Source organism: Eurytemora carolleeae, unplaced genomic scaffold (assembly GCF_000591075.1).
Source record: "Eurytemora carolleeae unplaced genomic scaffold, Eaff_2.0 scaffold951, whole genome shotgun sequence".
NCBI lineage: Eukaryota > Metazoa > Arthropoda > Copepoda > Calanoida > Temoridae > Eurytemora > Eurytemora carolleeae.
The window spans coordinates 22,383-50,019 of record NW_019397565.1 but is presented as its reverse complement, the minus strand read 5'-3'; the positions used below and the strand labels follow the sequence as shown (position 1 = coordinate 50,019).

At 34.4% G+C, this 27,637-nt stretch overlaps 3 protein-coding genes across 3 annotated transcripts in view; 2 read left to right on the top strand and 1 right to left on the bottom strand.

The window, feature by feature from the left end:
- LOC111714934 (eIF-2-alpha kinase activator GCN1-like) overlaps nucleotides 1–4,463 on the top strand; it is a 30,936-nt gene extending 26,473 nt beyond the window's left edge. The window contains 5 exon segments of the mRNA XM_023490173.1: nucleotides 576–671; nucleotides 784–915; nucleotides 3,036–3,109; nucleotides 3,522–3,601; nucleotides 4,326–4,463. Coding sequence (XP_023345941.1) covers nucleotides 576–671; nucleotides 784–915; nucleotides 3,036–3,109; nucleotides 3,522–3,601; nucleotides 4,326–4,429 — 486 coding nt within the window. The 3' untranslated portion in view covers nucleotides 4,430–4,463.
- LOC111714931 (keratinocyte-associated protein 2) lies at nucleotides 4,447–7,491 on the top strand. The gene is made up of 4 exons (XM_023490171.1): nucleotides 4,447–4,540; nucleotides 5,127–5,324; nucleotides 6,496–6,577; nucleotides 7,299–7,491. The coding sequence occupies exons 1-4, from the start codon at nucleotides 4,469–4,471 to the stop codon at nucleotides 7,340–7,342; spliced, it is 396 nt and encodes a 131-aa protein (XP_023345939.1). The 5' UTR covers nucleotides 4,447–4,468; the 3' UTR covers nucleotides 7,343–7,491.
- Nucleotides 7,492–10,238: 2,747 nt separating this feature from the next.
- The window catches only part of LOC111714929 (uncharacterized), an 18,274-nt gene continuing 875 nt past the window's right edge, over nucleotides 10,239–27,637 (bottom strand). The window contains exons 2-9 of the mRNA XM_023490168.1: nucleotides 23,862–23,930; nucleotides 21,604–21,839; nucleotides 21,394–21,467; nucleotides 20,958–21,047; nucleotides 19,018–19,110; nucleotides 18,582–18,635; nucleotides 18,074–18,155; nucleotides 10,239–16,252 (exon numbers count right to left, since the gene is read on the bottom strand). Of these exons, the coding sequence (XP_023345936.1) occupies nucleotides 12,249–16,252; nucleotides 18,074–18,155; nucleotides 18,582–18,635; nucleotides 19,018–19,110; nucleotides 20,958–21,047; nucleotides 21,394–21,467; nucleotides 21,604–21,820 (4,614 nt within the window). The 5' untranslated portion in view covers nucleotides 21,821–21,839; nucleotides 23,862–23,930 and the 3' untranslated portion in view covers nucleotides 10,239–12,248. The remainder of the gene's footprint in view (nucleotides 16,253–18,073; nucleotides 18,156–18,581; nucleotides 18,636–19,017; nucleotides 19,111–20,957; nucleotides 21,048–21,393; nucleotides 21,468–21,603; nucleotides 21,840–23,861; nucleotides 23,931–27,637) is intronic.

The window sequence follows — 27,637 nt, the reverse complement described above, 5'->3', positions numbered from 1 at the left end:
TTTACTAAGTACAACCGTATGCAGTCAAAACATAAACAAACAAAATGTGAACATTGCAGACGAAACTCTTCCAGATTACAGCTTTCTCAGTAGATATCACTATACTAAATCAAAGAATTATTTAAAAAGACGATATCGAATTCGCCACCGAATTCCCATGTTTATTGGGACACCCTGTACAATCGCATTGAATGTTTATCGCTTAACTTATGTAAAAAAAACGCATGGAAATTTTTATAATTAGCACAGAGACGAGAACAAACATAATATTTTCTTTAATTATAGGGACTACTAGTGTAATTTTAGCCGACCCTCCATTACAGAGTGGCATATCCGATTCACATTTCTCATTTTATTCATTTAAAGGTTTAAATGGTACAATTTTGAAATTTACATAACACACGGATAGTTCCTGAGTTTGTATTGTAGTCAGCAGATGTGTCAAATATAGATTAGATATTATAATATAATGGGTTACATTGTAGTCAGACTTTAGGTTGAATTTACTTTTACTAGAGGGTCAGGGGTGCGTGATTTTTTTCTCAGTATTATCAAGCATAATTGGTAACTATTAGTATCTGTGCTTGTTTAACTCTTATCATTTTAGGGATGCTATAGCATGCAATGGAGTTCGCTGTTCTGGTCTTATAATATCAAACTGCATTAACAAGGTGAAACATTTAGATTTAAAAAGAAACTTTTTTATTGTTTAATCAATATTGTATGTGAAAGCATCATTGTATTGATTTGATTTGATTTGATTTGATTTGATTTGATTTGCAGGGCGAGGTTGTTCCCGTTGATCTTCTCACTCCCTTCAGCCGATCAATCAATCATCAGAGTTCAGATGTGAAGGAGTTGGTTGCCAGCATCACATCCATCATTGCCAGGAGGGAACAGGATCTGCTTTCACAGGTAAATCAGTAGAATCATGTTCATCATTGCCAGGAGAGAACAGGATCTTCTCTCGCAGGTAAATCCGTAGAATCATGTCAATCATTGCCAGGAGGGCACAGGATCTTCTCTCACAGGTAAACCCAGTAGAATCATGTCCATCATTGCCAGGAGGGAACAGGATCTTCTCTCACAGGTAAATCCAGTAGAATCATGTCCATCATTGCCAGGAGGGAACAGGATCTTCTCTCACAGGTAAATTAGCAGAATCATGTCCATCATTGCCAGGAGGGAACAAGATCTTCTATCACAGGTAAATTAGTAGAATCATGTTCATCTTTGCCAGGAGGGAACAAGATCATCACAGGTAAATCAGTAGAATCATGTTCATCATTGCCAGGAGGGAACAAGATATTCTCTCACAGGTAAATTTGCAGAATCATGTTCATCATTGCCAGGAGGGAACAGGATCTTCTCTCACAGGTAAATTAGCAGAATCATGTTCATCATTGCCAGGAGGGAACAAGATATTCTCTCACAGGTAAATTTGCAGAATCATGTTCATCATTGCCAGGAGGGAACAAGATCTTCTCTCACTGGTAAATTAGCAGAATCATGTTCATCATTGCCAGGAGGGAACAAGATCATCACAGGTAAATCAGTAGAATCATGTCCATCATTGCCAGGAGGGAACAGGATCTTCTCTCACAGGTAAATTAGCAGAATCATGTCCATCATTGCCAGGAGGGAACAAGATCTTCTATCACATGTAAATTAGTAGAATCATGTTCATCTTTGCCAGGAGGGAACAGGATCTTCTCTTACAGGTAAATTAGTAGAATCATGTTCATCTTTGCCAGGAGGGAACAAGATCATCACAGGTAAATCAGTAGAATCATGTCCATCATTGCCAGGAGGGAACAGGATCTTCTCTTACAGGTAAATTAGTAGAACCATGTTCATCATTGCCAGGAGGGAACAAGATCATCACAGGTAAATCAGTAGAATCATGTCCATCATTGCCAGGAGGAAACAAGATCTTCTCTCATAGGTAAATTAGCAGAATCATGTCCATCATTGCCTGGAGGGAACAGGATCATCTCTCACAGGTAAATCAGTAGAATCATGTTCATCATTGCCAGGAGGGAACAGGATCATCTCTTACAGGTAAATCATTAGAATCATGTTCATCATTGCCAGGAGGGAACAGGATCATCTCTTACAGGTAAATCATTAGAATCATGTTCATCATTGCCAGGAGGGAACAGGATCATCTCTTACAGGTAAATCATTAGAATCATGTTCATCATTGCCTGGAGGGAACAGGAACATCTCTCACAGGTAAATTAGCAGAATCATGTTCATCATTGCAAGGAGGGAACAAGATCTTCTCTTACAGGTAAATTAGCAGAATCATGTTCATCATTGCCAGGAGGGAATAAGATCTTCTCTCACAGGTAAACCCAGTAGAATCATGTCCATCATTGCCAGGAGGGAACAGGATCTTCTCTCACAGGTAAATTAGTAGAATCATGTTCATCATTGCCAGGAGGGAACAGGATCTTCTCTTACAGGTAAATCTAGTAGAATCATGTCCATCATTGCTAGGAGGGAACAGGATCTTCTCTCACAGGTAAATTAGCAGAATCATGTTCATCATTGCTAGGAGGGAACAAGATCTTCTATCACAGGTAAATAAGCAGAATCATGTTCATCATTGCCAGGGGGGAACAGGATCTTTTAACACAGGTAAATCTAGTAGAATCATGTCCATCATTGCCAGGAGGGAACAAGATCATCACAGGTAAATCAGTAGAATCATGTCCATCATTGCCAGGAGGGAACAGGATCATCTCTCAATGGTAAATTACCAGAATCATGTTCATCATTGCCAGGAGGGAACAACGATAATACAATAATGACGAAGATGACAATGACAATAATGTCAATAATGACAAAGATGACAATAATAAAAAAATGACAATGATGACAATAATGACAATGATGACAATGATGACTATGATGCCTATGACTATGATGACTATGATGACTATGATGACTATGATGACAATGATGACTATGATGACTATGATGACAATGAGGACATTAAGGACAATGACGATAATGATGATAATGATCAGGAACTGCTGAAGATGTGGGTCCCAATGCTGGTGAATGGAACTAAGGAAAAGAATCCATCAGTCAAATCTTCCAGGTCGGTTGATTGGTAGACAGGTAGATCAGTAGACCAGTATACCAGTAGACAGGTAGACAGTTGCTAAATGCCCCTAGCGGGGGCTACAACAACTACTCTCCAAGTAAGTAAGTTAGACAGTAAGACAGTTAGACGGGGGCAGAATGGTAGACAGTTAGACAGATAGATAGTTTGATAGTTTGATAGTTTTATAGAATAGTTTAATAGTTTGATAGTTTGATAGTTTGATAGTTTGATAGAGTTTGATAGTTTGATAGTTTGATAGTTTGATAGTTTGATAGTTTGATAGTTTGATAGTTTGATAGTTTGATAGTTAGATAAATAGTTAGATAAATGGACATGTAAAAAGGTAGATAGGAAGAGAAGTAACTAAATACCTAATATCTATATCTAACCTAAACTGAATGTTTAGTGAGATAGCGCTTGTTGATATTCTGCATATGAGACAAGGGCCTAGCGGTCAGCAGAGAGTACTCAGTATTCTAGATCCAGGTAGCAAATTACAGATTAATCTCATCAGCGATCTTGGCCACTTAAACTTTAATTTGATTGACAACTAGACACGTGATATTATACAAGGTCTCTCACATCATATAAGATTGTTTATAGCTTTAAATTGCGATTTTTGGGACTAATCATAACATTTAAACAGAATGAATCATTGAAAAAGATTGAATGAGGCTAAGATAAAAATTTGCATTCAGAAAATACTAGATTTTAGTATTTGAGCGATAATCCAACATGAAATGGGACGCTCTGTATAAAGCAATATAATCTATCCAAGGAATTTAAAATGAATTATGTGTACTGCAGTTTCTGGGAGTACTGTAAACAAGGTTTAATATGTGCAGCAAAGCGTCTGTTTACATTCCTCCTATAAACTGCAGTACACCTTAACATATAATCAGAGAATAAGAAGAATTCAAAACTTACAACTTAGATAAAATATTGCTAAAAGAATGATTGAAAAACCATTCGATCGGAAAATGTCCAAAACCATTAATTATTGTCCGAATTGAAGCTCTAGCTACCACTACACTATTTATCAATGCCAATCTATATCTATCTATCTATGTCTTGTATAGACTTACGCCTCAAGAAATGAGAAGGATATTTAAAATATCGAAATATATTTTCTCTGAGAACCATCGAGTTTTTTATAAGCAGTTTAAAAACTCTCTACCACAAAGGAATATTTACAGTTATGTTTTTTAAGGTATGAGGGATAGCTTGCAAGAGGTTCTATCTAAGAGCCTGAGTAAGATTGCTTGTCAGCAGGATCAGGGACCTCCTAGTATAGACAACACAATCCTTACATAACCCATCCTCCTCTTCATCATTATTTTGTTTCAGAGAAAAATGGTTCTAACAGAGGGGAACTCATTCCTGGTTTCTTCTTTACTCTCTCTACTCACGTTTAGTGGGATGCAGGTTATACACTGCAAACTAACCAGGAGAAGGAGGTCAAATTGACATTACTGTTACAACTTAGTGACTCCGTTCCTCCTCTAGTTCTGATTTTACACGCACAGAAGCAAACTTATTCGGTTGCATGTTATAGATTCAAAAAAAAATTTCAATAGCTTTTCAATAATAAAAACATAAGATTTCAATCTGGCGAATAGTGAATAGAAGTTATCTGTAACATTGAACTAAACTAAATTAAACGTAAGATCAAAAATATCATATGCTTGTTTTAATAGAGTTTTCAGAATTTAAATTTCCAATAAGTTGATTTTATCATACTTCTGCGTAAAATCCCAACTTGAGAGCTACGAGGTCTCAAAGTCGTACCATTCATGTCGCACGAATTGTTAGGTTCACAGTGCTGTATGCACTCTGCCGATATCATGGATTAAGAGGCTAATTGTGGTAGATTTTCCGTCTAGGATGCTAACTCTGGCAGAGATCACTTTCATCAATTAATATTATCATTTTTATTATTATTTTTACTATTCTATTATAATTATCATTATTATTTTTATTATCATCATAATTATTATTTTTTATGATGTAGGTGTACAAGACCATGTTTGCCTCTACCCAACTGATGACTGTGCTGGGTGGGTTCACCGGCTCCTTGCTCTTCGTCTTCCTTCTCACCGGGATAGGAAACCTGGAGAAGAGTATGTTTGGATCAAGTTTCCAGACCCAGCTGTCCGAGGTGGTTTTCTGTCTCCTGGTAGCCATGATGGCATCAGCCACCATTCATAGGGTGAGGAGCAATCAAATTCATTATACAGGGGTGTTAAGCCCCCCTTCGTGAAAAAGTGAAAACTGTGATTCTCAGGGGCGATTAAGCCTACAATGTCTTGATGGTTTTCCCACTTTAAAACAAACAAAAAAACACTTTTTGGGTAAAGGTGAAAATAAACCTTTATCATATAAATTATTTAAAACTGAGATAAATTGTAATTGTCTGATATTTATTTATCGTGTATTATATCTAACTGTATCTAGGTGTGATACCACCTGTTTTCTATGTCCTGAATCCTATTTTTTAATATAACCATATCCTGAATCCTGTATCTAATCTAACTGGATTTAAATGTGCGCTACCACCTGTTTTCTGTACCCTGTATCCTAATCTAATTGTATCCTAATCTAATTGTATCCTAATCTAACTATATCATAATCTAATTGTATCCTGTATCCTTGTCTAACTGTATTTTGTATCTAATATAACTGTATCCTGTATCATAATCTAACTGTTTCCTGTATCTAGGTTAGTACTACCTCCTGTTTCCTGTATCCTTTTTCTAACCTATCCTGTACCCTGTATCCTGTATCCTAATCTAATACTAACCTTGTCCAGTATCCTAATTTAATTGTATCCGGTATCCTAATCTTACTGTATCCTGAAATCTAATCTAACTGTATCAAGGTGTATCCTGTATCCTGATTTATAATCTAACTATCTAGGTGTATCCTGTATTCTGATTTCTAATCTAACTGTATCTAGGTGTATCCTGTATCCTGGATTCTAAAAAACTGTATCTAGGTGTGTGCTACCACCTGTATCCTGTATCTAATCTAACTGTATCTAGGCGTGTTCTACCACCTGTATCCAATATAACTGTATCTAGGTGTGTGCTACCACCTGTATCCAATATAACTGTATCTAGGTGTGTGCTACCACCTTATCCAATATAACTGTATCTAGGTGTGTGCTACCACCTGTATTCATTATAACTGTATCTAGGCGTGTGCTACTACCTGTATCCTGTATCCAATATAACTGTATCTAGGTGTGTGCTACCACCTGTATCTTGTATCCAATATAACTGTATCTAGGTGTGTGCTACCACCTGTATCCTGTATCTAATACAACTGTATCTAGGTTTGTGCTACCACCTGTATCCTGTATCCAATATAACTGTATCTAGGTTTGTGCTACCACCTGTTTTCTGTTCTCTATCCTGATGGTTCTAGGTCTCACCAAACTCTCAAACCAAACCTATTCTTCAGGTGAGATTCATATCATTAGAACCAGTGCTTAGGATCCGGATCAAAGAGCAAAGGGCAAAATATCAATCAAAACCTGTTAAAACACAAATCTTAGCTAATGAGAGATTTTAAAAACATTCTAATCTCTAAATGGTTCTGCAAATTTTAGCAAAAGGAATAAGCGTAAAATTTGAACATTTTTCAATTGTTCAAAACATTGAATTTTAAGAAACTCTGACGACCTGGATCCGGATCCATTTTTCTCAGGACGGATCCTGGATCCGGATCCATTTTTCTCATGACGGATCCTGGATCCGGATCCATTTTTCTCAGGACGGATCCTGGATCCTGGATCAAAATTATATAGAGATCTTAAGCACGGATTAGAACCAACTATTTATGAACTTAAGCTGACCATTTCTAAATACGCTTCAATTTTAATTCAAAAGTGAAACACACGGGTTCGAAATCAAAAAAGTTGTACTTATCCATTTCTATTAATTTATAACCAAAATCAAGAATCAATGATATTGCTGAATTACATTGCAGAATAAGTAGTTCAGTTCGCCCTACGTAGTTCAACTCAGTTATATAAATCCATCTTTGATCAAGAGTTGATGCAGAATAAAGCCCATCAACTGCTGGGAAAATAAAATTGATTAATAAAAATATACATACAGAACAAAATAAAGTGTTGACCAGGGAGACCAGGGATATGAATTATTAATATTTTATTGTTTAGTCTCAACCAACACTGCTACTGTACAACGGAAGAAGAAGAACTGAAGAAAACTATTATTTTTATTTTGTGTTAAATGCATTTATTTACTTATAATGTTATTTCACCTTTTTACAAGATTTGTTGCTACCATGTTAACTTTGTGTTCTGTATGTGTTCGGTGTGTTATTTGAAATACATTTTACAACCATGTTAACTTAGTGTTCTGTATGTGTTCAGTGTTCGGTGTGTTATTTGAAATACATTTTGCAACCATGTTAACTTTGTGTTCTGTATGTGTTCAGTGTTCGGTGTGTTATTTGAAATACATTTTGTTCAAGACCTAGAACAAGGTTGGATTATCAAGCGAGATCATTTGAATTAACCCTCCAATAAAAGAGTGACGTTTATTTGTGGGATTCACAGTGGTACCTTTATCTGAGGAGAACAAAAAAAAGTTGGGCCCGATCGGTTCAGCCGTTTTGACATTTATTGGTTTTATGAGTTGTGAAAAATGTATAGGTTAAAAATTAGCATTTTTAAGCATCTTTTTAATTCGGCTGATTTTTGACATCCTTTATGTTTGATTATATCTTTTACTCTTTTTAATCTTTTTCGTCTTTGCTTTCTTTGATTCTTTTGCAAACATAGCGTGTGTTAGAATTTATACATTTGTTCTGCTGATAAAAATCTTAAGTTAAATTCTGTTTAAAGTTCGAAATAAGATTGATATTTGAAAATTTTAAAAATGTCGTTTATTTTCATACCATATTTTAGGGAAATTGTGAGGAGGAAGCAGTCCAATTTTAAAAGATTTTAGTTCTAGGAATATGAAAATCATTTCTGTTTCTAAGATTTGCGTTTTTGATATTTTTTGATAATATGAAATCTTTTCTTAAAGTAAAATAGTTAATCGGTTGTATATCTTTATAAAATAGTCAATAAAGTTCAATTCAGTATCCAGCCATATTCCCAAGAATCTAACTGAATAAGTTTCTTTTATGCGTTCAATTTTTCGTGTAGTTTCTCCTAGTTTAAAGAAAACATCAGAGATGAGATTTTAAAAGCTTAAACCCGACTAAAACCCGGTCTTTGCTTCTGCTTAGACCCAAGTAAAGCTCAAGTCAAGACCCGGGTTTTGGATGGCCTTGAGTTTAGTAAGAACCAACCCTCTTGGGTTTTACTCTCTTTAAGGCTCGAGTCTTGAGCAGCTGATGATTGTAAATTTCGTAAAATCTTTTATATTTGTACATTTAAAATCTCGGGACAGGACAGTCGTTTTGTGCATTTAGAGAATTTAAAAATAAAATTGCATTAGTTTTCTCAAAGTTAATAGTAAATAAATTAATGAATAATTAAGTAAGTAAAATCAGAACTGGAGGAGAAACGGAATTTCAAAGTAACAACATAAATCTTAAAGAACAGTCTTTAAAACAAATAATAAATTAACAAAAAATTGATAATTAATATATTTTTCCCAACTTGGCTGGTATTTACAAGGTGGTGTGCAGGATAGCTGAAGGAGAGTCTCGATTATAGTGCTCCGACAATTATTTTCACAGGAACAAACGAAATTTTCAAGGTCGATACCATTGTTTCGAGAAAAAAATGAACACAGAACGTGTTCTTAAAAACATTGGAACGATCTATGAATGAACGAGCAGTAATTGGTTAAATAGAATGGTCTGGAATTGTTAATGTTAGCAATCAGGAACGCATTCTAACTCAGGAACTCGTTCTAAATCAGGAACTCGTTCTAAATCAGGAACTCGTTCTAAATTAGGAACTCATTCTGAATCAGGAACTCATTCTAAGGAACGCGTTCTAAGTCAGGAACTCGTTCTTAATCAGGAACTCGTTCTAAATCAGGAAATCATTCTAAATCAGGAACTCATTGTATGCTTGATAACGTTTGTAATTGCTATTTACAATTCAACAATTCAAACCTTTACGCAGGGTGATTTATATTCAAAACTTTACGCAGGGTGATTTATATTCAAAACTTTACACAGGGTGATTTATATTCAAAACTTTTCGCAGGGTGATTTATATTCCAAACTTTACACAGGGTGATTTATATTCAACAGGGTGATTTATATTCAAAACTTTACGCAGGGTGATTTATATTCAAAACTTTACGCAGGGTGATTTATATTCAAAACTTTACACAGGGTGATTTGTATTCAAAACTTTACACAGGGTGATTTATATTCAAAACTTTACACAGGGTGATTTATATTCAAAACTTTACGCAGGGTGATTTATATTCAAAACTTTACGCAGGGGGATTTATATTCCACTGAAAAGATTCAGATATTCATCCATGGGGTTTTATTCTGGTTAACAACTTTGACCAGAAGAAAATAGCATTTTTTTGTTAAATTTAAAAAAAGCTCTGATGTCAGATTGGGGCACGATTTTTTCCATTCGTTGTTAAAATTAAATAGCTTTATTTCCGCCTCTAATTTAACTAAAAACTGACATGGTTCAAATTGTTCGTCAATTTTCCTACTTTTTTAACATTTTAAAGGGACAGTAAAGGGAAAATGAAAGGGGGTATAGGCTGAAAGCTAATCACTTTAGCTCTTTCATGGGTCGCGATCAAGAGCTAAAGTGATTAGCTTTAAGCCTATACCCCCTTTCATTTTCCCTTTAAGGGACTCTTGGCGGGATTTCAAGTGATGGCAACGTCCGATTCCCAAAGGTACCCTTACAAGCTTTGTATCATCAAATATTAATTAGATATTAATATTTATCATTTTGAAAACAGATCATATTCCCTTGTGGGTTCTCTATCGGAAACCTGAAAACGACAATATCTTCCACACGATTGATCAAATAAAGGTTTCAAAGGAACCCGTTATGAATCGGCAATTTGCACAGAGGGTCCCTTGAAATTACGCTTTTAGTCATTTTCCATTCTTCAAGAGCTGAATATTTTATTTTAAAAAAACAGGTTCCATATAAAAAGTTTTAAATTTATTTATATGCTCAACATAATAAATCACCAAACCACATAGAGGGAAACTAAAACAACGTGTTTTAATAAATAAAAAAAATATTCAAAAATAAGTTAATAATAAAAACACTGGTGTTTACTCCCTCTAAAAATGTGGGGATCAAAGTAATATCACATTATATAGATTATATAGACTAATGGGGTCCCAACTGTATTGCATTATTGCCATACAGAGGGCAATTTCAATCAATATTGCCAGATAGAAGGCAATCACTGCCATACAATAGTGGCACCCTAAACATTGCCATTTTAAACATAATGCCGTGTAGCAACATTGCCATACTGAACATAATGCCGTGTAGCAACATTGCCATACTGAACATAATGCCGTGTAGCAACATTGCCATACTGAACATAATGTCGTGTAGCAACATTGCCATACTGAACATAATGCCGTGTAGCAACATTGCCATACTGAACATATTGCCATGTAACAACATTGCCATACTGTACATAATGTCGTGTAGCAACATTGCCATACTGTACATAATGCCGTGTAACAACATTGCCATACTGTACATAATGTCGTGTAGCAACATTGCCATACCGAACATAATGCCGTGTAACAAAATTGCCATACTAAACCTAATGCCGTGTAAGAACATTGCCATACTGAACATAATGTCGTGTAGCAAGATTGCCATACTGAACATAATACCGTGTAACAACATTGCCATACTGAACATAATACCGTGTAACAACATTGCCATACTGAACATTATGCCGTGTAATAACATTGCCATACTGAACATAATGCCGTGTAACAAAATTGCCATAGTGAAAATAATGCCTTGTAGCAACACTATCAAGCGCACAATTCCAGGCATGTTAGAGTTAGCGCAATTGCCAGGTGGTTTAACATCAAGCACGGAAAAGAAATTATAATAATTTAGAGAAGATTGCCAAAAAAAGGGATCATTTGCCATCAGTTAAATTCTATAATATTTATATCATTTAATTAACTAAAACGTCAAAGTAAAAAGGTTTTTAATATGAGATTTTGGATAAGAGTTTTCTTTGATAACTTTTGGCATAGAGAATAAAAATGTAGATTGTAGAACCATGACTAAAAATTACATTGGATTGGTTACAAAGTACACAACAGGGTATACTTTTATATTTATTAAAGAGTACACATGGTTTTAATTTATCTAGGACTTGTTAAGTTAAATATTTTGTAAAGGGAGTGTATGCAAAAAAGAATGGAGGTAAATGGGGGTACAAGGTGAACCATTATAGAATAAGAACAAATTGGCATTTCTTCTATTAATTTTAAATGTTTTGTCTCTCATAAAATAAAAAATCCCTCTAAGCTGTGTAGAACTAAGCTATCAAGGTTTTTGAGAGCTGTTACTAATTCTCTACAGAAACATTAGATAGGAGTAAAAGTTGTACTTATTCACAACTTAAATATGGTCCATTCTACACCCTTTCATTTTCGCAAACACTCCAAATCACCAACTTTTTTGTTGCAATTTTAAGATGCCTTTTAGGTTGATTGTCTACTCTAGAAAAACTAATAAATAATAAGATGTTAAAACATTTATAAAAATTTCTAATTTTCCCTAATTAACCAGTATTAATTAATGACTAGATTTAGTTCTTTTACCACATTAAATTTAGATACTAAAATTTGTTGACCATTGATTTTTCTGAGTAGGGTCAACATTTTTTTTCAGGAAATCTTAAAATTTTCACTGAAATGTCACATAGATACATGGAAACAAAAAGTTTAGGTCATTTAGTACACCATTATAATATTTCTATAAATGGACATATCACTCAGCAAACACTTGTCTAAAATTTTTTTCTTAAACATTTTGACTTTGACTTTAGATGAAGAAATCAGTGTGATGTCTTTTATGTTGATAAATGTACTTGAGATTGCAGTATAAAAAACATTGTTCACATATTTTTTAGCCCGATACCATTCTTTATTCTTCAAAGTAGTGGTATTACTTTTCAGGTTGATAACGTCTTGTTCTACCGCTGACCTCTGATGAGATGGGAGGGTAGTCTGGAGGGCGAGGATGTCTGACACGACCCCCATCATCTCCGCCATCACCATAGTAAGAATGACTATAAATGTAGCTGGAGGTTGGCCGAGTATACATACTAGAGGTCAAGTAACTGTCCCCTTCTCTCCGATAGGGTTCATACTCAGTCACCCTGGACCTGGATCTGGAACGGGTGAGGGCTGAGTTTCCTGCATTAGATGCAGGAACTGAAGGATAATCAGAGAGAGGGCGACTTCTGCGCTGATAACGCAAGTAGTCTGAGTCGTGATCATAAGAACGTCTTCTCCATCGGGGGGATGTCTGTCCACTAGTTAGATAAGAAGGCTCTGGGTCAGGCACTGCACTAGAATAGTAGTTGTACCGAGTATAATCTTTGGCACTGGTGGGTCTATAGCTAGAGTAATTGTTAGGCGTGCTATAATCAGGTCTATCGTGAATAGTGTAAGCATGACCTGTTAAGTGAGAAGGAGCAGCAGTGTAAGAGGCTAAATATGAGGAAGTGTATCTATGGGGATCAGTGTATCTACTTGCGTAAGTTCCAGGATGATATTCATTTCGAACATGAGAATCTGGACTGTAAACATCAGAGCATGGCTCTGCTGTCGAACTCTTTTCATCTTTGTCCGACACAAGTTTTACAGGCAATGGTATTCTACTTTTACCTTGAAGACTAGAGTCTTCTTTTGAGAAAGAGTTGCTTAAGTCTCGCTGCTGATGGCGAAAAGTGCACCTTTCATGTGGAGATCCCCCCCGACTTAGATGATGGTGCATGGAGCTACTATGACTTAAAGGAGAGTTTTTTCTACTACTAGAGCCTCCTTTGACATACGCAGAGTCAATTCGGTCCAGTAAACTCTCCTCTGACTTACTTCTTCTTTGACTTCCAGATCGCATGGACATTTCTGCCTTATCCTCTAGAATACTGTCATCACTTTGGTATTCTGCCCCTGCATTTTCCTCACTCCGAAGTCTGTGGGAGCTGTTACTACCATTGTTTGTCTTTTTGGACCCATTTAATCCTTGGAATGCAGTGTTCAAGTCATCTAAGCTGATTCTCCGAGCTACTTTGTCATTTCTAGTTTTTAGATATTCTGTTGATAGATCGGCAGATACTACACCAATTCTTCTACATGATTGTGAGCCAGTTCTGGCCTTCAGTTTATCACTGGAGGAAGATTTACTTTGACTGTTACTTCTATCACTGTTTTCAACACTTTTCACTTCTTTTTTTTCCAAATATTCCACATTTTTACTTTCACCAAAACTCCCTGGCAACCTACTCTCCAAAACCTTCGTTGAGGAGTGGTAAGTTGCATCAATCACTGTGGATCCCCCACATTGGGGATCATCTGATGCTTCAAAATAGACAGACTTTTCATTTGGATTTTTATCCGGTTTACCTGTAAAGTAGTTTTTTGGACTAGATCTGTCCAGGTTTAAACTTCCTTCCTTACTTTTACTCCTGGGTGGGGGGACAGGTGGACTGTCACTTTTATCTTCTACATCGGTTTGAAAAAATCTGCCTCTGTATTTCTTAACAAATAATGGCTTCTCTTCTGAGTTGAAAGTGGCGCTATCATCTTTTTGACTTTTTGTGCTACTCTCATCAAGCTTGTTGAGACAAAACTCCCTAGATGTTTCACCAGTATCTAAATGTATGGCCAATTTGCCGGAGACTGCCATATTTCCATCCTCATCTTCTTCATCCTCCTCTTCACAGTACTCAATAAGTCTTTCGCTGCTTGATCTATCCCTTGAGATATCCCCTTGGCACTGTGAACCTTGTTGTTTTGTCTGGTTTTCACTTGAATCACTGAATTTAACTCCAGTTTTACCAGCATCAATAATGGTTACTGAATGTCTAGTTTTCTGTGAGTATGGGATTGTTTGAGTGCTATCACATATCTGAGGGTTTGATTTTGTTCTTGGAATGGATTCTTTGTCATTTTCAAGGGGAACATTTTTTTCTAGATTCATGTAGTTCACCTCATACTTCTTATCTGTAAATCCAGGTGGTGTCTCTTTCAGTACAGTTGTATACTGACAAACTGCAGCAACATATTCTGGATTTTCCTCATTATCGTCTTCCTCGCCATCATCTTCCTCCTCTTCCTCTTCTTGCTCCTCCTCCTCATCTTCTACTTCCTCCTCCTCACTTTTGTTGGAGATTGTTGGCTCGGGGGGTAAAAGTTTTGCCTCTAGGAGTAGAGGAGATTTTGCATTGGATCTCAGCTGAGATATCGGTGATTGAGTTCTGGCCTCGGAACCAACATAACTGTGGACCGAGGCTGAGTGCTGCAAAGGGTGATATCTGTTAAGAATTTGTGACTTCATATCTTGAATGGCCCCTCCCGGTGACACATCATACTTGGCAGCGACATCAGACCCACTCAATGCTACCGTGAGAGGAGGAGGAGGAGGTGCAAATTGGGGTGGAGGAGGCGGAGTAAACCCTTGGGGAGATTGCTGTATAATGCTAGGTGAGAGAGGTGGTCTATTAAAAGAAGGTGCGCTAGCAGAGTGCTGAAGTGGAATAAAATCTGGGGGTGGGGGAGGTGGCTCTATTTTAGGTGGGGGTGGAATAGCAATAGGCTTACTTTGATCTGGGCTCTGCATCTTGGCTGACAGTGGAGCTGGAAGTATTATTTCTAGATGAAGAGATTTTCTATCCCCTCCAGGACTTGGCTTCTCAGCCCCATGATGAGACCCCCCACTGCTTTCTGTTATTCTTGAAAGCTCCAATTGTCTAGTGGTTGTGACAATGTTGGATTGGTTAGCAGATTCTTGTTTCGGGGAATCTCCTTGTCTGTGCTCAGGGCTCTGTAGATTCTCACCTTTCATCTCTGTTTCATTCTCAGATGCTTCTGAATCATCAAACTGAGATTTCCACTTGGAATGAAGAGTTATGCCCCCTCCCCCATGAGTAACAGCTTGGGACAAATTTTCATCATCCATTAGTGCCACTTGTGTTATAGAGTTATCTGCATTGCTTCTGTATCGACTTAGAACAGAAGAGCTTTTGCTCCCGATATACATCTTTTTTCTTCTTTCGATAGTTCCTCTGACATTAAAGGATATTTGGCTGCCCTCTTGGTCAGTGCTCCATACATCCTTTGCTAGCCTGGGACTAGGAGAAACAGGCTCTTCCAACCCATCTGTCTTTGTGTTGACATCAAGGGCAAATACTCCTGAGTCTCTGTTATTGTTAGTTTTCTTATTTTTGTTCTCTTCAGACCAGACTACCATCACAGCATCTCCTTCCTTGTCAATATCATTTTTCTTCTCTGCCTCCTGTTTATCATTCATTCCTTTCTCCTCAATTTTCATTTTCTTTGGAGACTCATTCTCATTTTGGAGATTTACAATATTTGTATTGCAGTTGCTGTCAATTACCACTTTTTCTTTATTTGGCTCACTCGTGTTCAGACTCACCATCTCATTTTGAATCTGATTTGATTCTCTCCGGTTCCGTCTTTTTAATTCCAGATCCGAAATCCTCACCTCCTTCCTGTTGTCCGGCTCAACATTTTCTTGGTTGTCTACGATTCCACGCTCTACATTGTCTGTGGTGATAATGACCTTACTGGGTTGACTGTTCTTCACTGGTGTAGAGGTTTGCATCAATCCTTCAGATGTTGTGCTATCACTTCCGGTCTTTTCCCAATCAAACGGATCAGACTCCCGCACTCCACGCCGCTTCATTGTTCTTTCAAAAATACCAGAGATCATGGCATAGTCTGGTTTATCAGCATACTCCAGAGCCTGGAGGTGCTCCATCAGCTGCTTAAAGTCTGAGGGAAGATGTTTGAGCAAAAGCCGATGATCATACTTCTCCTTCATGAGCCCGACCTGCTCCTTGTCCTTAATCTTTCTCCAGGGCAGCTGACCATTAGCAAACTCCACCAGCATATAGAACAGAGACCATAGATCGTCATGGCGTCCTAAACAAGAAAATAATTAGAATAGTTTCAAGGTTTGTTTAAGTAGACATTGAATGAATGTGATGATGTTCTTGAGAGAGTTTAGTCTGGTCCAACTCAAAAATAAATAAATGATGAGACTACTGCTGATTGAAGGAAATATAGATTAAACATGGATAGATAGATAGATAAATGATAAAAAGATAGATAGATATATGATAAATAGATAGATAGAAAATAATTGATACAACAAATTTATATAGAGTTGCTGAGTACTTCATTTTTTCCAATATTAAAAAAGGAAATTGCATTGAAAGGAAAAATATTTGTTTAAAATCCTTATTTGTTTTTTCGTTTCTTGAATACATATTTTCATGATTTTTTTAGCAAAGAATATTGCAGGCCGTGACCTTCCTTTGGGCTAATTCAGCAAACATTTTGTGTCGAAGCTCATAAATTTAGTTATTTTCTTATTGCGAGTCCTGCTTTCAATTCTACAGCAGTAATCTACTGCAACAACCAGGGGTACAACAAGGGTATGTAGGGGTAAGGGGGTGAGGGTTATNAAAAAATCATAGAATAGAATAGAGAATAGAATAAGGAATAGAATAGAGTAGAATAGAATAGAACAGAATAGAATAAATAGAATAGTATAGAATAGAAATGGCACACATATGATTTACAAATAAGTAAAAAGTGTAAGTAAGGAGTAAGGAGGGGGTGGGTTAAATCTTTACCACTCACTAAAATTTGTAATCCCTATATCTTTGCAGCCTGATGGTGTAAATCTTTGATATTTCAAACTAAGATTATTCAATTTTTCAGTTTGAAATATCTAAGGTCTATTACATTGGGTTGCAAAGATATTGAGATTAAAAAATCAGAGTTTGTGGCAAAGACTCAATTCCTGTGTTAGCAAGATTGAAAATTGATTGGTGTCACTATTGTTTGTTTTCGAGAAACATGGATCTACATAGAACGAGTTCTTGACCCCTTGTTGTAAACAAACAAACGGCAACTTTTTAAAATTTTTTAAAACTTAAATTTTAAGTCTAGAGTAACCAATAGCAAATACCGTAAATAAAAATAACAGGTTCGAAAAAAGGCGACTACCATTAATATTTCACCTATTTTTCAGTTCTTATAGCTGTAGAACGAGTTTTTTTTAACAATTTTAACGTACAAACGTACAAATGACTTGAAAAAGTCTGACTCTACCTAGCCCAACTTGTACAATGTACATATACAATGTATGTATGTATGTTGACTCTTCTATTGCCTGAAATCCAGGCCAATGCCATGTCTCTTTTTAAAAAAAATTCAAGGATGAGAAAGACCGCAATATTCTTAGAATTTCCGATTTAGAAATCTAAAAATCTAGAAATGCGTGAAAACAATTTAAAATTTCTTTAAAAAACATGAATATCTATTTTCTGGAATAGTACATGTCCCTTTAAAGGAACTGTTAAAGTAATTCTAAATGACCCATTAATTAACGATCTTAATGAACGATCACAATAGTACCCAAAAAAACCTCTTCTGATAATAATAAAGAAATTTTTTATTTTTATCAAATAGCTGATAACTTTTTCAATAAAATCATGTTATTAGGCCTTCAAAAACTCAAACTACTTTTTTCAATTGCTGCCAAAAAATAAATTATGATTCTATAAAATAAATAAGAAAGAGAAGAGTAATATACAAAACATGGACATTTCAGAATAGTCAAACATTAGGTAATTCTAAATAAAGATGAGCAAAAAAAACGTTAAACAACTAAAACATAAAAACAGAAATTGACAAAAACAAAAACAAATTTAAATAAAAAAACAAGGAACTGACCCATTTCTCTATTCTTGTGAGCATTGATTGAGGCGTAACGAACAGTTCCTCGGAATCCAGCAGCTGCCCGGGCCGGTCGAACCTAAATATTTCAAAATACAATGGCTAGATAATTTAGTTAGAAATAATATCGCCAGATGGCAATAAATTAGTTAGAGATATAACCGCTAGACGGCAATACGTTAGTTAGAAATACAACTGATAAATGGCAGTAAGTTATGTAAAAGTATAACTGCTAGATGGCAATTAATTAGCTAGAAATACAACCGCTAGATGGCAATTAATTAACTAGAATTAAAACCGCTAGATGGCAATAAATAAGGTACGAAGAAATAAAACCGCTAAATGGCAATTAATTAGCTAGATGGGGGGGGGTAGGTGGTTAGTTTGTGTATTCTTTTGGTTGATAATAAATCAAATTGGAATGTAATTTAAAATATAAAAACTGTTAATTATATAAAAAACTGTTAATTATATAAAAAACTGCTAATTATATAAAAAAAATTACCTCTCCATTTGCGTTCGTATATTGTCTTGCCAGGCCAAAATCAAGCATAAAAATCTAAAATAAAAAAGATAAAAAAATTATTTATTTTTTATAATCGTGCATTTAAGTTAATGAAAGTCATTTATTAAAAAAGTTCTTTAATCCTTAATTTCAATTTCTGCTGTTAATTAAAACTCATTATTTTACTTTAAATCAGAAACTCCTTTTATCTATGCATATATGTTTGGTTGTTTGTTTGTATCCAATAAATTTTTAGTCTACCATTTCACGTTATTATTTAAATATTAAAAACAAAGTCTAACCCTTTCTCCCCTATCCCCCTTTTTTTTCATCAGTTAATGACAAAAAAAAGTTTTCCCTTAATGAGAGGAGAAAATCCGGGAAATATCTCGAGATCACAAAATTACAAACATTTAAAGTCGTCTTTTCTTGATACCTTCCGAACTGTCTGTGGAAGACGACCAACAGCGAAGTTTGAGGGTTTAACATCTCTATGAAGAAACCCAACATCATGGATAGCTTCTATTCCCTAAAAAATCATAGAATAGAATAGAGAATAGAATAAGGAATAGAATAGAGTAGAATAGAATAGAACAGAATAGAATAAATAGAATAGTATAGAATAGAAATGGCACACATATGATTTACAAATAAGTACATTCAGAGATTAATCTAAAAATTACAATGGTTTTGTTCCTACTTTAGAATTAGTTATATTTTCCTCTTTTAAAATCTTTTTTTTCAGTCTTATTGATTTATCTATTTCCGGTAAAAAGTTGTGGTTTTTGTGATTAATATTTAATAAGCTTTACAAAGGATGAGACTCAGAGACAACTGCAGTGGACATTGTCTTGAAACTTTTCCGTTGCAGTAATTTTCTCCTTCTTTCTCCTTCTTTCTCCTTCTTTCTCCTTCTTTCTCCTTCTTTTAAGTATTTTTTCAAACCCCTCCAGTGGAAATGAAATCCCTCCGGTGGTCTCCAGTAGAATCGAAATCTTACTACGAACTTCTTTGAGTCAGTATTACAGGAAATTTTTTAGAAATTATTTGAGAACTGGTGAGACATATTTTGATGCATATTTGTTCAGCAAGAGCGCAAATTCAATTTTTGAAATCCTCATATTGGAGGGATAATTTTGAGAAGCGGTTTTCTAAAATTTATGCAATGACGACAACGAAAAAACTAACGAAAATTAGCCGTTTTAGAAAAAAATTAACGGTTAAAAACGTTAAATTTCGTTGTTTTCTGATTAAAATTGCATGATTTTTTTTAACTTAAAAATTGTACGCGTTTAGATGCTTTTAAATGCCGTTTTCTGTGTTTATAAACCCGTAACGGAATTTTTTTCCCTATTAACGCCGTTAATACTGTAATTTCCCGTTAACGGCTGTGTATTTTTAACGTTAACTAACCGTGGAACTAACTGTTAACGAAACGGCTTAAAAAAAGTTGGAAAGTCCCCAGCCGTATGTCTAGCCAGATACTCCCTTAAAGTCTCATGTTTATGATTAACCCTGTACATATATTTCTTGGATAATGTTTTGGTTTCGTGAGAGATATAATTAAATAAATGAGAAGAAAAAAATTTCTCAAGGTTGCCGCCAAATTATTATGTTTCTGGCAGGTTTACACGTTACAGGAAACTTTTGTTTTTTAGAACATGTTATATTATTTACTAGATGAAGGGCCCGGCGTTGCCCGTGGAAAATAAAATTGAAAAAAATTTCGAATTTTTTAATTCTATTACACCCATGAGTGTCCACAAAAAATTTCATCCCAATCGGTTTAGCCGTTTGGCCGGCTAAACGCAACATATATATATACGAATGTCCTGTTTTATTATTTAGATGTAAAAGTTTTCAGGAAGAAAATAATCAGATTAAGAAAAAGATTTTGATGAGACTGAGGGGCGCCAAGCGTTCTGTAATCCTGTTCAAGGGACTGTGGACATAATTTTTTGAGGGACTCTTCATGACTGGCATGTCCGATTCACAAGGGTGTCATAGAATGTCTGTTATAGAATGCATGTGATTTCTCTATAAAGTGACTTGCACTGTCATTTCTTCTTCAACGATGAAAATCATCAGTTAATTTAACACTTTTCAAGCTAAAACAAAGCAAGTAAAGATAAGTAAAGATTTAAAGGTTGCAGAGTGAGAATCAAGCATGCACTTCGTTTCAGTGGTTTATGTTATAGTAATCTCTTTATTTTGTCTGATCATAACTCATGAACCCCTTGATCGTTTTGTCTCAAATTCGGGGAACTCGGTAGAACTATGAGAATGTTCTTAGTTTGTGTTAAAGATTGCCATTTAAAGGCAAAGTTTAGTTTGAAGGCAAAGCTGGGTTTCCAACCTAGTATTGAATAAACATACCTGGAGTATTTGGAATCCTAGTCTGAGAGTTGTAGAGAGTGAGAAAGCTCCACGTGGCTGCGCGCGCCGAAGCTCCGCTAAATTCTTGGCCTAGGGAAAATAATTTTTAATGAACGCGCTTTTTTGGACCACGGAGAAACCATAAACATAGAACAGCAGCAAAACTTTGTCATTATTATTATTATTATTACTATTATCATTTTAATTATATTCTCCTTTNAAACTGCTATATCTGTGATGCACACTGTTATAAGCTGCTAAATCTATGATGCACACTGTTAAAAACAGCTAAATCTGTGATGGACACTGTTAAAAACTGCAAAATCTGGAATGAACACTGTTAAAAAATAATTTTCTGAGGTTTAGAATATGTAATCATATGATAGTTTAGGTAAGCAAAATTCTATCATCCTGATATATTGTTATATTGTTCTACCTGAAGCTGCATGACTACATAGTTAAATCTATCATTTCGTCCACAACCGATAAATCGGCAAACATGGTCTCGACCTAAAAAATCCAAAAATATAACTATCGTGAAAAATCAGGGTTAGAAACTTTTGAAAAACGCCAATGATTTAATTTTGAAGCTTGACCATATTATTTAAAAATTCAAAGCCTCCCTATTTTAACTAGCAAAAATTACCTTGAAGCTTTTTCAGAACCGCGACCTCCATTTTTAAAACTTGTTTTGGTTGTTTCGCGGATTCCAGCTTGAGCGCCACCTGCTCCTTTGTCACGAGGTCGATCCCTTCGTAGATTTCTCCGAAACCGCCTCCGCCAATTTTCCGGGTAACTTTCCATCTTTCCTTGACGATATGACCGGGTTGAAGAAGGTCCTCGCTGGACTGATGGCTGGTCATCTTGTACCTGGTTTACAACCTAAAAATTGACAAATGTGAAAATCACATTGATCCAGACATGGCCTATACATTTGTACATAAAGCATTCCGGGTCCAAACATCGGTTGGATGCTTGTACCACTTCGGATTTTCCGCATACTGACTAGACCGGCCGGTACCTTAATATGCTTGTACCGGTTAGGATTTGCACTGATTGCACTAAACTTGAAGTACCGGTAAGTGCTTGTACCGGTTCGGATCCTGCACAGATTACACTAAACAGCCCGGTAATGCTTACACCGTCTCAGATCCTGCACAGAGTGGATTTCTGTGACATCACAAGACAAAAGTTTATGATTGGTTGAGGTACAATAAATCTAAGGAAGGTCAGACTTGTCTGAAAGCGCAAACAAAATTTTTTTTGTCAGGGCTTTATTTTCCATTTAACCTGTTCCGTGTTAATGAGTATAAATTTTCAAATACATGCTATACTTTTTTTGTATTTTATTTTATTGTATTTCACGTAGTGGACATTTAATGTTTTTGTTTTTTTCAAATAATTTTAGGAAATAAATGTCTTTGACGCAATATATATTACTGCAATTGAAAACGTAAACAAAGCCTAGTGACCCAAATATGTGAGATAGAACTATAAATTGACATATATAAGTTGATCTAAGTGACATCTAGTGTCAAGAAGAACAACATTTCTTTTCCCATGACGAGTGCGCAACTTCGCAAGGCCATTTTTTGTAAAGCCCTGGCCTAGTCATGGTATATCCTATGATAATGCATGTACGTAAAAAAAACTTTTATGTGAAAAAACTAAGAGATTTAAAAAATATATTTGTTGTATGAATTCAAGGTTTATAAAGGAATTGAGTCTTTGCCACAAACTCTTCTTTTCTAAACCCTAAATCATTATATGCAACCCAACGTTGGAGGTCTTGGATATTTCAAACTATGAATTCTGTTAGATCAAATAATATAAGTTTGAAATATCAAAGATTTACGACATTGGGTTCCATAGATCAAGGATTTAATGCAAGGAAAGTTATTTCAGAGGTGTACGCATCTTTTGTACTGCAGTGTACTGTCTAAATTGAAAAAAAATCTAACGAAATGGTTCGTTCACGAACGATGAAAGAATACAATAAAAAAAAGCCGAACGTGCTTATCTCTAGATTGAAGAAGTTTTAGGCAGATGTTTAAGTCTGATCTATTGAGAGCAGTAAAACTTTAAGTAAAAAAAAAAAATTTAAAAATTACAAAATTAAATCGAAATAATTTAAAATGTTTGTATAACATGCTGAAAAAGATTTATTGTCTTTTGGCGTTTAATGAAAATAAATTCATGTTTTCTACAGAGCAATAAATTACAGAGGAGTTTTCAGAAAAAAATTTGGCGCTGATTTTTGGCGGGAAACCAGAAATAAAAGTCAAATAAAAATAAAAGATAAATTAGGAACTACAATTGTTGGTAGAAATAAAATAAAATAGAAATTTAGATGGGGAAATGAAAATATGTAGATGTACATAGAAAGATAGAAAGATAGAAAGANAGATAGATAGATAGATAGATAGATAGATAGATAGATAGATAGATAGATAGATAGATAGATAGATAGATAGATAGATAGATAGATAGATAGATAGATAGATAGATAGATAGATAGATAGATAGATAGATAGATAGATAGATAGATAGATAGATAGATAGATAGATAGATAGATAGATAGATAGATAGATAGATAGATAGATAGATAGATAGATAGATAGATAGATAGATAGATAGATAGATAGATAGATAGATAGATAAATAAACAGATAGATAGATAGACATATTGCAGAATTCAGAATGCAGAATGATGCAGCTTTTAAATAAACCAAATGTTTTTAAAACTTTAATCAAGAACCAATCATAAAGAATTTTTAGTTCAAAATATCAATGATCTACAACATTAGGTTGTAATGATATAGAAAAGGATACTTTGTGCCGAGTACAGAACTTAACAAGCAAAGACGACACAATTAATTAATTAATTAATTAATTAATTTTACCTTTCTCCCCTTGTTTGGTTTACTCCTTCCTTTCTAGGTTTAGACTTGGTTCAATTGCACATTTTATATCTGAAAATATTTTAGATAAGAACTAGAAGTTTTTTTTTAACTTTTAAAACCAATAATGGTTTGATAAAGTACATATCTTGAATGTAATATATATGTATATTAAAGTTGTAATCTCTGTTTGTCTGTTTATTTGTTTGTTTGTCCGATCATAACTCTGGAACACCTGGACCGATATGTCTCCAATTTTGATTGGGGAACCAGGGAGAGCCACGGGAATGTTTTTAGCTTGTTTATACTATAAAATGAGTGGGTCATTCGGGAAAAATAGCTAAAATCGTAATTCACGATCAAGTGCGGGTAAACGGTGGGAGTAACTATGAGTAACGCTGGGTTCCCAAGCTGGTATAATATGATTTAATATGTAATACAAATATATGTATATCTATGTTTGTAATATATGCTGCTATTGATCAGGGCAGTCTCAGTTTTCACAGTTTAATAATAATTATTGTTATTATGTACCTCTATGTTTATCTATGTACATCTATATAGATCTATGTGTTGGTATGGTATTTGTAGATCTATATATATATATATATTTCAGTTTTTAAACTTCACATTTTATAAAAAAGAAAAATATATGTATATCTATGCATAACACGTCTATGAATATCTATGTGTAAGTATGGATCTATGAATATCTATGTATATCACGTCTATAAATATCTATGTTTAAGTATGGATCTATGTATATCTATGTATATCACGTCTATAAATATCTATATGTAAGTATGGATCTATGTATATCTATGTATATCACGTCTATGAATATCTATATGTAAGTATGGATCTATGTATATCTACTGTCTACTGTCTACTGTCTACTGTCTACTGTCTACTGTCTACTGTCTACTGTCTACTGTCTACTGTCTACTGTCTACTGTCTACTGTCATATAATTTTCAAAAATTTGTTCATTTAAAAAAAGAAAAGTATAACCCATATATCTACATAGTAATAATATGTAAAAACATAGATTTTTTTGAAAATCTTGGAATTGAAGGGCATTGCAGGATGCATTTTAAGAATTTGCATTTAAACTGCGTCATAAAACTCTGTCCAGCATTTTATTTGGCTTACAATGTCTTAAAATAATGTTTTTAAAAATATAAATCTAATGGTAAAATCTTTCCAGTTTCCCTCCCCTGGAGATATAATCGTCAGATTTAAGCACCCTTTGATTAAGTCTTCTTAATTTTCTAATTGATTTCCTCTCCAATTTAAAGGTTTACTCTGTGGATATTGAGTTAAGTCGATTTGGCTTAGCGCTATCTCAACCAAAAGCTTAAGCCTGAGCTCAGAGAACTGAATAATTTTACATCGAAGACGAACAAAAAAATGGCTGAGATTTGTTCCGATATTTACGGAACGAAATCTGTCATCAAATCAAACCACAAAGTGAATCGTTGATGGAACTTTAAATAACGCTGACAGTTTCTTTAAAATGCCAAACAGACACAATTTGTCTCTTTAAATGTTTTTATGTTAAAACCGAGAACGAAGCCATAGTTGGTCAGTGTAGAAGGTTTAAAACCTTAGCTGCATAAACTAAAACATTAATTAAATTTAAAAATCAGATTTTGTCTAATCCTTATATCTTTGAAACCTGATGGATGGGTTGAACACTTTATGTTTAAAACTTTTTGTTTCAGCAGAATTAATAGCTTGAAATACCAAAGGTTGTAAAGATTAGAAAATTAGAGTTTGAGGCGAGTAATCGGTTCCTTTGTACACATTTTGTACTTTTAGAAAATAGTACAAACGGAGTGAAATTTGTCTTTATAAAAAGGAATTATTGATTTTTTTTAAATTTTACAGTGAGAATCGTATCCATAGTTTCTGGGACCCTTAAAGTTACACCTTTCTTATGGTATGTCCGATTTACAACCATTTAAACCTTTGTAAATTTAAAGTCCCTTAAGAGGGCACTGAGGTTGGGTGGTGGTGGGGGGTGGTTGTTACAGTTAAACCCTAAATAAGCCATACATCGAAAGAATTCATCAAATGTCGTATTCTTCACTTTCTGATAATGGAATGTTGCAGATATTTAGTTTTTTAATTAAATAATTTAAATCTACCCTTGTCTTAACTTAAAAAAGACGTGAATATAGCTTAAAGGGACTGTAAACGTACTTTCAAGAGACCCTCCGTGCCAAGAGGACAATGTCCAATTCACAACGGTACCCTGAAAAGCTTTTTCTGATCAAATACGAATTTGATATTAATGTTTCTATTTAGAAAACTGATTATTTTCAATTGTGGTTTCTCTACAAAATTGACTTGCGCATTTTAACTGTACAGTAAATAATTTAAAATGATCAGATTTAAAACTTTTAAACCAGATAAAACAAACATATCTTCAATATTATTGATTAGATAATGGTTTCAAGGGTATCGTTGTGAATCGAGCATTGCCATCTTTGCAGAGAGAGTAACTTAGACCCCTTCAAGCTGGAATATTTTGGATTGTTCGAAAAGTCTTTGGATTAAACACTTTTGAAACAATTAAAAATAAAATTTAGTTGGTTCATTTATATTCTGTAAATTATCAAAAAGATTATGTAACAAAACTATTTTTTCAGGTACAGGGTTACCTACATTTGATGAGACTTCAGAGACGACTGTACAGAATTCATACTGTCTATTTCCTGATATTCACGATTCCCTGCAACTGTAAACTTGTTTCTTTCGCCACCTCATTAATTACCTCCATTAAAAGATTATATGTAGGAGAAAAGACTTAATTTAACCTTGGAAACATTATATTATAGGAGTTTCAGGTCGTCTTCACAGTCTCATCCTTTCTGGGTAAACCTGTATTATAACTACTTTTTAGGGCTTCCTGTTGCAGTTAAAGACGCCAAGAAACGGAGTTCTTAACATTAAACTTTATATCTTTGGAACCTGATGGAGGATATTTCAAACTTTGAAATATCAAAAAAATCAAGGGTTGAGGCGAAAACTCAGTTAATTTCACAGCACTTTTTGTAAATGTAATTTACATTTACAAATGTAAATTTACTAATTTACAAATGTAAATTTACAAATTTACAAATGTAAATTTACAAATTTACAAATGTAAATTTACAAATTTACAAATTTACAATTTGTACCTTAGTACTAATAACGTAAGGTACTAAAGTTGATTAGATAATCTCCGAAATTTTATGAAAATTGAGTGCGGCATTAAATGTCAAATGCGCAACAAAAAATATATGAAAAGTTTATTTCATAGTGACGTCAGTTTTCTCATTTCTTGCATAAATACATCTTTCCATCGAATACCGACTTTCCTTAGGGCTGGACAACGTTTAGTTAACGAAATGAAGTTTTTATAACGTACGAGTAAAATAAAACGTGAATAAGAATAAATTAATGCTTTTCAAAAAAAATGGCAGAACGTCAAAATATTTATGGTTTAAAAATTAAATACATTAAACAATTTGTTTTCACAATTCCGTGTTGTGATGTTTTTTAAGACTCGACTTTATGAACTTTAAACCTCAAAGTCATTCATTAAAAAGAATCATAACTCTCGTTAACGAATTTAACAACCATTAACAGCCATGTCGTTTCCATTATTTTCTAAAAAGTTCAAACATGACCAGCCCTATAGATTGAACTTTTATCTAGAGATATTTCTAAAAATCAAACCCTATAAAATTGTAAAAAAAGAAATTCTCTTTTTTTGGGGGGATGGGTTGAACA